The sequence below is a fragment of the Arvicola amphibius genome, chromosome 17 (assembly GCF_903992535.2).
Source record: "Arvicola amphibius chromosome 17, mArvAmp1.2, whole genome shotgun sequence".
Taxonomy (NCBI): Eukaryota; Metazoa; Chordata; class Mammalia; order Rodentia; family Cricetidae; genus Arvicola; species Arvicola amphibius.
Window position 1 is genome coordinate 336,880 of NC_052063.2, and position 10,966 is coordinate 347,845.

Here is a 10,966-nt window from a genome sequence, read left to right on the forward strand (position 1 = left end):
GTATACATAAGTGACCCCAAAAAGTTCTACCAGGGATCTCCTACAGCTTATAAATACCTTCAGTAATATGGCTAGATACAAATTTAACTCAAAAAATCAGTAGCCTCCTATATAAAAATGATAAATGAGATGAGAAAGAAATCAGAGGAACAATACCCTTTATAATAACCACAAATAATATAAAATATCTGGGAGTAATTAACCAAATAAGTGAAAAGCCTATATGACAAGAATTTTAAGTCTTTGCAGAAAGAAATTGGGAAAGAGATCAGAACATTGAAAGATCTCCCATGCCCCTGGATAGTTAAGATTAACATAGTAAAAACGGCAATCTTATCAAAAGAAATCTACAGATTCAATGTAATTGCCATCAAAATCTCAACATAATTTTTCACAGACCTCAAAGAACAATATTCAGCTTCATATGGAAAAACAAAAATAGCTAAAACAATGCTGTACAATTAAAGAATTTCCAGAGGTACTACCATCCAAGATTTCAAGCTCTACTATCGATTTATGGTAATAAAAACAATTTGGTATTGACATAAAAACGAACATGTGCATCAGTGGAATTGAATCCAAGACCCTGACATAAATCGACACACCTATGAACACCTGATTTTTGACAAAAAATAAGCCTCAAATATACAATGGGTTTTTAAAAAGCATCTTCAACAAATGGTGATGGCATAACTGGATGATGGCATATAGAAGAATACACAAACCTCAAGTCCAAGTGGATCAGAGACCTCAACATAAATGCAGTTACACTGAAGCTGATAGAGGAGAAAGTGGAAAGTAGTCTTGATCCTATTGGCATGGGACACTACTTCCTGAATATAATGCCAGCAGACATGGAGATCAATAATTAATAAATGGCACCTTCTAAAACTGAAAATCATCTGTAAGGCAAAGGACACTGTCCATAAGACAAATGGCAACCTACAGAATGGGAAAAGTATCTTCACTAATCCTACATTTGACAGAGGACTGATATTCAAAATATATAAAAAATTTTTAAAAACTGGACAAAAAATAATCCCATTAAAATGGGATGTAGATTTAAACAGAGTATTTTCAACAGAAAAATCTTGAATGGCCAAGATACATTAAAGAATTGTTCAACATCCTTAGCTATCAGAGAAATACAAATCAAAATGTCTCTGAGATACTACTATCTTACACCTATCAAAATGGCCAAGATCAAAAACACTAATGACACCCTATGTTAGAGATGATATGGGGTAAGAGGAACAATGGGTTTCCACTGCTGGTGGAAGTATAAATTAGTACAGTCACATTAAAAATCAGTATGTCAGTTTATCAGAAAATAGGGAATCAGTCTACCTCAAGACCCCACAATACCACTCTTGGGACTATACCCAAAATATACTCAATCACATCACAAGGACACTTGCTCAACTATGTTCGTAACAGAATTATTCATAATATCTAGAACCTGGAAACAATCTAGATATCACTAAACCAAAAGAAAGGATAAAGAAAATGTGGTACAGCTACACAATGGGGTATTATTCAGCTGTAAAAAACAATGACATCATGAAATTTGCAAGTAAATGGATGGAACTAGAAAAAAATATTGAGTGAAGTAACCCAGTATGTACTGACTAATAAGTGGATAGTAGATGTAATGTAAAGAATAATCAGTCCCAGAGAAGTTAAGTGACAGGAGACACTAAGATGGAGACATGAATCTCCCTGTGAAGAGGAAATAGATGAAAAGTACTCGGTACACTGGGGGCAGCGGATAGATGGGCAGGATAGATAATGGAAGTAGACAAGATCGCCAGCCAAAAGTTAGGAGCTTGGGGGTGGGGTGGGGTGCTGGTAAAGGGAGATGGGGACAGAGAAGTGAGAAGGGGAGGATGGGGAGAGCTTGGGGGAATGGGACGGTTGGGATGGAGGAAGGGTGGATATAGGATCAGGGAAGTATATAACTTAATTAAGGGAGCCATTTTAGGGTTGGCAAGAGACTGGACTCTAGAGGGGTTCCCAGGTGTCCAAGGAGATGTCCCCAGCTTGTTCCTTGAGCAGCTGAGGAGAGGGCGCCTGAACTGGCCCTATCCTATAGCCACACTGATGAATATCTTGCATATCACCATAGAACCTTCATCTGGCGATGGATGGAGATAGAGACAAAGACCCACACTGGAGCACTGGACTGAGCTCCCAAGGTCCAAATGAGGAGTAGAAGGAAGGAGAACATGAGCAAGGAAGTCAGGACAGCGAGGGGTGCGCCCACCCACTGAGATGGTGGGGCTGATCAAATGGGAGCTCACCAAGGCCAGCTGGACTGGGACTGATGGAGCATGTCATCAAACCGGACTCTCTGAATGTGGCTGACAATGAGGGCTGACTGAGAAGTCAAGGACAATGGCACTGGGTTTTGATTCTACTGCATGGACTGGCTTTGTGGGAGCCTAGTCTGTTTTGATGCACACCTTCCTAGATCTGGTTGGAGGGGGGGACCTTGGACCCCTCACAGGGCAGAGAACCCTGACTCCTCTTAGGACTGGAGAGAGAGGTAGAGGGGGAGTGGGGGAGGGGGAGGGAAATGGGAGGAGGTGGAAATTTTTAATAAAAAATAAATAAATATACATATATGTATATATATAATCTTTTAAAATATCTTAAAGGAAGTAACCCTATTAGGAGGTGGCACTGGCTCTCACAGATACCACAGGCTATTAAATAGAAATCTAGTTGCTGGGTATGGGTTACCTCTTTTTGAGCTATTGATTGGTAAGATCCCATGGGCTCCACCCCAAGCATTACAGGTCGTTGTTATTGCTATTAGTTATCCTCCAGAACTTGACAGCAATACCCTAGTGCTAAAGACACCATAAACATGCTTTGTGAAATTTGGAGACTTGGTACTGACATGAAAACTTTATCCCTACAAGGTAGCTTTTACAGTGCTAGAAGGTGCTATGCACTCTAACTGGGAAGAAAAGTAATAGTCTTACTCAGCTGTGAATCCTAAAAGTTACAATAATGTAGTAAGAGGAGCTGCTTGTTCATTTCCTAGCCTCCCATACTCCTGAAATAATAACACAGAAACTATATTATTTAGATCACTGTTTGCCCCATTAGCTCTAGCTTCTTATTGGCTAACTCTTATTTATTATTATCATTATTATTAAAAATTTCCACCTCCTCCCCACCTCCCTCTCCCTCCACTCCCATCCCCCTCCTTCTCCAGTCCAAGGAGCAGTCAGAGTTCCCTGTCCTGCAGGAAGTCCAAGGTCCTTCCCGCTCCATCCAGGTCCAGGAAGGTACACATCTAAACAGACTAGGCTCCGCCAAAGCCAGTACAAACAGTATGATCAAAACCCAGTGCCATTGTCCTTGGCTTCTCAGTCAGCCCTCATTGTCCTTATTGGCTAACTCTTACATTAACCCATCTCCATTAATCTGTGCATCATCACAAGGTAGTGGTCTACCAGAAAAGTTTCAGTGTGTCTATCTTTGGTGGCAGCACCAAGGCTTCATCCTAACTCCACCTTATTCCTCCCAGCATTCAATTTAGTTTTCCCTGCCTAGCTAAGTTCTGCCCTGTTATAGGTCCAAAGCAGTTTCTGTATTCATTAATGGTAATCACAGAGGGGGAATTCCACATCACAATAATGACTAGCCTGACAAGATTTGTCCAGCAGTGCAATAGTGGCATGAATGTTATAACAGTAACCAAACACCTACTTGGATTTCAGAGCTACTTCATAAGACGGAAGTCATTTATGTAATGAGCAACATAACAAAGAACACATTGCTAGGTAGATCATAGGCCTCAAGGAAGAACTTCTTAATATTATTCTGCTAAATTAACATTGTAATAAACTACTCCCTTAGTACTTCTTTTTATACCCATAAATTAGTACATTTCTCAGCCCTTGTTAGAGAAGCTTCTTTTTACAGTAGTGGCAGCAGCCAATATCTCTCTATTTGAACTTAATACATGCTCAACAAGAGAGAAATCATGCCTAACACTGGAAACCTAGCCAGCAACTCAGGGTAGTGAAATCATGAATCTTGGCAAAGAACCTACAACCATGACTTTGCTAAATCATCATAATCTTTAACTATACTATAAATATTTGTTTTATACCCACAGAAATAAGTGTATTCCTTGCCCCTCATGAAAGAAGCTTTTCTCTGCAATAAACTGAGACCATTACAAAAAAAAAACACAACCAACCAAAATTCAGAGTTGTGGATCCCAGTCCCAACTGATACATCTGCAACACAACTCCTGTACCTAAGCCTCAGAGATCATTGAAGAAGAGGGAACCTGGAAGAGCCAGCGAAGCAGGGAGTTTGCTGTGAGACTGTCTCCTAGAAATGTCAGAAATTACAGCCATCAAGTCTCACCCTTCATGGCTGCCTAAACAAAGCTGAACAAAGATGACACCAATGGACATGTTAGCATGGAAGAGGGAAAGCTCACTAGGCTTCAACCCTAGACAAAGAACTGCAGGCAACTAAGGAATGCTGAGAGTGGGAGAAATAGTCTTGGCTCGGAGGAGCACACCAACTGGTTATCCAAAACCAAATGGTCAGCCCTGAAAACATATAAATACAATTAACATTTATACAGACTGAATGGGCTGTGTTTATTTATTTTAAACACACACACATATATAAAAGAAAAAGAGGACATAAATTTTACAGGGAGTGGAGGTAGAATGCTACATGGGATGGTTGGAAGGGAGGAGATGAAAGGGGAAATTATTTTCAAAAGCAGTAATAGGTGCTGTTAATGTAGAATTTCAGTTGCTTTTTCTCAACCTTCTACCAACCTTCCCTTGACATTGGACCTACACTACTACTACTACTTCAGGTACTGGTGCACTCTTAAGAACTTTTTCCTGCTTTTCAGTTATTGATTCATATACCCAGAAGAAACTCAGCCTTTGGGTCAAGGATTCATGTTCTCTGTCTCTGTCTCTCTTTCTCTCTACCTCTGTCTCTGTCTTTCTCTCTCACACATACTCAAACAGACACATACACACACATTTTATCACTACAGTAGTCAAGGTGCAGAGAAGCATTTGATATGATTCTGAATTGTTTTGATGAATTAATATAATTTAATTATATTTGTTTATTTACAGTTACTTTAAATGTATGATATTTGTTTATTCTTTCATATATTCATTCATTTACAATAGCTTTGTTATTTTCTCAGAGTTTTGAATTCTGTTTGTATTATGTTACTACACACCTTCTAAGTTCCAAGATAAGAAAATATATTTCTGTAACATCTTTTAGTTGCTTTAATTGTTTTCATGTTCCATAACTAGTATTTATTCATTCACTCATTTGATCAGTTAATATTAATGGAATACCAACAAAGTGCCAAGAAATGTTCTAGATACTTGAGATACATCAGAGAACAAAACTATGAACACTGGCTCTTTATTTTCCTCTTTCTTGGTCTCCTTCCTCAACCTTCCCAGACTGACCTGGGGTACTGAAGAAGTTCACTTTTCCAGACTTTCCACTCTACCTCAAGGCCATTCTGGCACTAAAATATCCCTCTTACTCCACTCCAGATATCTTCACTGTTTTTCTATTGACATAAATATGAGGAAATGAAAATTTCAATAAGGCCATTGTCAGACAAGGTTGAGATCTAGGGGGATCTGAGCTACCCCCAACTTCCCATCTACTGTCCCAAATTTTCTACTTTTCTTCCCAAGTCGTCTTCCTCCATGCAAGTCTCTTCATAGCATTTTTTACCTCAGTGTTCCTGAAAGAGTAAATAATGGGGTTCAAGAGAGGTGTGACAACTGTATAAAACACAGCCACGATCTTGTCCACAGGGAAGGTGATGCAGGGTCTCATATAAACAAAAGAACAGGGTATGAAGAACAGGCCAACCACAGCAAGGTGAGAGGCACAGGTAGAGAGTGCCCTACGCCGTCCTTCTGCCGTGTGGCTCCTCAGGGAATGCAGGATGACCACATAAGAAGCCAGAAGCACTGCGAAGCTGATCACTGAAATGGAGCCACCATTGATGATGACTAGCAGGCTAATGAGGAAGGTGTCTGAGCAAGCCAACTTCAGCACTGGGTGGACGTCACAGAAGTAGTGGTCAATGATGTTGGGACCACAAAAGGGCAGTTGGAAAATGAGGAACGCTTGTCCAGCAGAATGCAATAAGCCCCCACTCCATGCTGCCCCTACCAGGAGGCCACATACTCTTCGATTCATGATGGTGACATAGTGCAAAGGCTTGCAGATGGCCACATAGCGGTCATAGGCCATCACTGTCAAAAGAAAGATTTCAGTGCCACCAAAGAAATGAAGGAAAAATATCTGTGTGATGCAGCCCTGAAGGGAAATGACTTTCCTCTTGAGCAAAGAGTCAAAGATGAGCTTGGGGGCTGTGACAGAACAGTAACAGAGCTCTACCAATGACAAGTAGCTGAGGAAGAAATACATAGGGGAAGAGAGTCCTTTGCTGGCCATAACAGTCACCACAATGAGGCCATTGCCCAGCACAATGGCTATATACATCAGGAGAAAGATCACAAAAATAATCTTCTGTGCATGCTGACTCTGGGAAAATCCCAGAAAAATTATTTCTGTTATGTTACTTGTAACTGCCATATTTTAAAGCACAGTTTCTGAGAACCTAGAATCACAGAAATCAGAATCAGAATCCATTAGAAATGAGAGGCATTCTCTTGACTTTATGGTCTGGTCTTCTCCCCACTCTCCCTGCCTCCGTCTCTCCTTCCCCCCTCTCTCTTTCTCTTCTTCCCTTCCTTATTCCTTTTCTCTGTCCCTCCCTCCCTCCCTGTTTGATTTGGGTTTCCCCAGAGAAAAGATTCCATGACACAGTAATTAAAATAGCAATTACTACTGCTGGATGGTAGTCTCAGGCTGCAATTTGACTTTGTAATAATCTACATACATAGGAATTACCTGACTATCCTCAAAAATGGAAGGAAGACACACATGATACAGCCCAAATCTTGAATCTCTGGCTCATAGTGACTTAGCTGATGGCATAGTCCTGCCCTACAACAGACCAGGATCAACATTCTACAAGGAGTGATTTCTCAACTCTAATCATTCTGCAGTTGGTAAAACTTACCAGGCTCCAGAGTTTATACATGCTAAAATCAAATTACATTGTATCAGAGCATAACTGAATATACTTCTATCTACATTATCACACCGTTCATGGCATCTGTGAGGGGGGGGGGGAGTTCCTTAAAGTACTCCCTGCAATGTGAGCATGCATCACTACCTTTAAAAATGTTCAGTGTTCCAAGATTCTGATACAAGAATCTTCCACCTAACACATGCACAGAAATGGTATGTATGGAGGCCAGAGGTAACTCTCAGGTGAAATTCCTCAGAAGCGACATTCACATTATTTTTTGAGATAGTGTCTCTCATTGGATCATGGGGCTTGTCCATTCTGCTAGATTAGCTGCCCAGTAAACCTGAAATATCCACCTGTCTCTGCCTCCTCAGCACCAAGATCATAAATAAGAACCATTCCATCTTGTTTTTCATCTGGTTGTTGGGGATCAAATTCAGATCCTCGTTCTTCATGGCCAGCACTTTTCCAAAGGACCTATCTCCCATGCCTTGTTTGATTTGGGCTGGGCTGGACTGGACTGGTTTGGCTTATATTGGGTTCAATTTAAGATTATTGATATTTAATATATCGTTATAATACAATGATCTTAAAAAACTAAAAATTAAATGTATTTGGGTGGAACAACAATAAAGGAGCCAACATCTAAGTGGAAATAAAAAAGCGTTTGAGGGAATTTCATAAAGGGTCATCAGACAAGTCAAACATGGACATCAATGATGACATGTCACCTATGGGGTATAAATAATTTTAATTATAATTTCTTAATTATTGGAGACAAAGTATAAGACTGAAAGATAAGTGAACATTCTTATCGGGCAGAAAGCTAACTGGATATTTCTAAGATTTGTAGTTAATGAAACTTTAACAGAAATGAACATAGAAGCTTAAATTAAACTCACCCAATAAACAATTTCCTTGAGAACCTTTCAGATCTTTCTAATGAATCCAGCACCTACTTTGTGACTTCCTGTGTGACACACCCTATCTTAGAATCTCGTGTACTGTGCTGTTCTGGAAGATGAAATTGACCCAGCTGCCCTCGTCCAGTGTTCCCTCTCTCCCACTTTTTCTCCGAAGACATATCAAGGGGCCGTAGATAAATAAAACACAGGGACCTCTTCCTCCGTTTTGTTTAGCTCAATAATCGTAAGCTGTGCTACATGAGCACTCAATCACTGCATCACATCTCCAGACCCAAAATTCAGGTTTCTGCATAGGCTGATCTCCATTCAGGCTCAGATGATGTTAATACCGGTATGTCCTCCAGAAAATGTCAGGTCTTAGCCAAGGCACTTAATTTTCTCAAAGAATATATTTTTAAAAAACATAGCAGCAATTATTTATAAAACTATCATTGCAAATTAGTCAACCAGAAGCTTGTAAAAAAAAAAAAACTAGCTCTATCATCTGCTTCTAAGTCAAGCTGCACGCTTTTTAGTCAGACAGGCAAGACTGTTAACAAAGTTAACAAGTTAATAAGGCGACCTCATCAGCTAATAGAGAGCAATTATGAGAAAGGCTTTCTGTTTATGAAGGCTTGTGAAGCAGGGATATCAACAATGAATGAGCCAACGAAGGGATTAGGTGTGCTGCGCAGCTGGTAGAGTGCTTACCTAGCATGTAGAAAGCTCCAGTATCACATAAAACTGGATGTGATGGTTCATTCCCTTAGCACTTGGAGGTGATGTCAGGAAGATCAGAAGTTCAAGATGATCCTCAGTTACCTAGAAAGGGACTCATCAGTTGTCATTAATGCTGATACCCTTGTGTATTAACTCTAGCACTTAATGACCTTCTCATTTGGAAAGTGACAGGGAAATATAACGGGATAATTCTACCCTAAAGCCTATGAAAAGGAAGTTGGAAATGTTTGCTGGACCAAGGGTCCTGAACCATTCATTTGAGGAGTGGGGGATGAAGAATTTAAATCAGAAAGCTGAATTCCCTGAGTATATCATGCCCAGGGAGTTTCTAACAACAGTGAAAATCAAGTTCTTATTTACTTCTTTCAGAGTTAAGAGAGCGCTCTCTAATTAATCTAATTAGAAATCCAAGATTTCTTCTTGCCCCTAATGATTGGCCCCAGCTGATCTGGCCCCAAAGGTTCTCCCTTCTCTATTCTCAGGTCAGTGCCAGAGAAGGATCCACCATCTCAGCCCACCAGGACATCCTTGGGGGGGGGGGGGGGCTCCAGGTGGCCTCTGCTACCCTCTCACACCTCATTGTACCCACAATATCAACAAGTGCCAGAAAAATTTCAGTCAAGGAAATCCAGGTCACCTCACACACATACTTTAAACAACACTGAGGCATAGAATGATCTCTGAGATTATCTACTCAATCATTGTAAAGATGAGATAGTAATGTGGAAATAGTAGCACAGCTACCCCAACTGTCCCTTAAAATCTGTTTTAAGAGTCTTCCAATTGTTCATTCTTACAATTAAAAGCATTTCCCAACAAATTCCCAGAACATGGTGAAAGGGCATCAGAAAGAGTAGAGTTATTAAAACAAAACAGTGAACAAACATGACTGGAACTACAAGAATATGAGATCATTCTATTTCCTCTTAGACTAGAAATTATCTAAGTTCTTACACTACACTGAGGCAACCTAACCAAACCCTTGGAGAAAGTCAGTAGAGCTGGACTCTGCTGGCTTTTGATAAATAAAAATATTCACAGCAAAATAAAAAATAAAGATTAGAGATAACCTTAATTTTCTTCATTGTACTAAAACTTTCATTGGGTATAAATACATTAAAAGAGGGTGTTGTATACCTTGAGCAAATATAATTATAGAAGTGATGCTTTTTTATTTAATAGTTTTTTATATTTTCTGGAAATTTTATACATGAGAACATTGCATTTTTTATCACCCTTCTCCTTCTTTTAAACCAAGTTCTCCACACCCCTCCCAAAATCACAATCTTTTTTAATCTTCCATTTATATACATATGCATAAGTGTACTCTCTCTCTCTCTCTCTCTCTCTCACACACACACACACACACACACACACACACACACACACACATATATATATATATACACACACACACATATATGCACACCTGTATATAACCTACTGAGTTCATTTGGCTTTGCTCAACCTGACAACTTTGAATTGGACAACCTATGTGGAAATTTGTGCTTGAAGACAATTGTTTGTTTGTTTGTTTTTATTTGTTTGGTTTTTTGTTTGTTTGTTTTTGTTTTTCGAAACAGGGTTTCTCTGTGGCTTTGGAATCTGTCCTGGAACTAGCTCTTGTAGATCAGGCTGGCCTCGAACTCACAGAGATCCGCCTGCCTCTGCCTCCCGAGTGCTGGGATTAAAGGCATGCGCTACCACCACCCAGCTGCCGGAAGACAACTGACCCTTAACAAATAATGACTTCATGTAGCTCTTCATCTAGGAATGGAACCGTGTGGAATTTTTCCCATCTGCATTGGCACATCAACAAAAAAAAAATAATTCAAAATAAATAAAACCTGTCCTTACTATATACAAGGCTCTGAGTTAAAATCCATGATTCTATCTCTAACTCATCAATAATAAAATAATTAAGCACATGACACACACAAATTTAATAACCTATATTTATACCCAAAATACCTTGACTGCTTTATATGTTCAATTAGAAAGTTCCATATTTTAGGACTTTATAGTCTACATATGGTTTTAAAGAGTTTAGTAATTGTGCTAGCAAAAGGGAATGTGTGATAAACAGAAGCACCACAAAGTATTTATTATTCAATATTTAAAGTAGATTGCTTAAAATACGGTTAATATAGATTTCAAATATTGATTTTCAAATCTCCAAGCAAAT

The 10,966-nt window shown here is 39.4% G+C and overlaps 1 protein-coding gene across 1 annotated transcript; it reads right to left on the reverse strand.

The window, feature by feature from the left end:
- Nucleotides 1–5,703: 5,703 nt before the first annotated feature.
- Nucleotides 5,704–6,633, reverse strand: LOC119803469 (olfactory receptor 4X1). The gene has a single exon (XM_038314816.1). It carries the CDS (start codon nt 6,631–6,633, stop codon nt 5,704–5,706), a length of 930 nt encoding a protein of 309 aa, XP_038170744.1.
- Nucleotides 6,634–10,966: the final 4,333 nt, after the last annotated feature.

What these genes read in the sequence shown, in the direction of transcription:
- LOC119803469 (XM_038314816.1), bottom strand. Translation starts at nt 6,633, where the DNA reads ATGGCAGTTACAAGTAACATAACAGAAATAATTTTTCTGGGATTTTCC.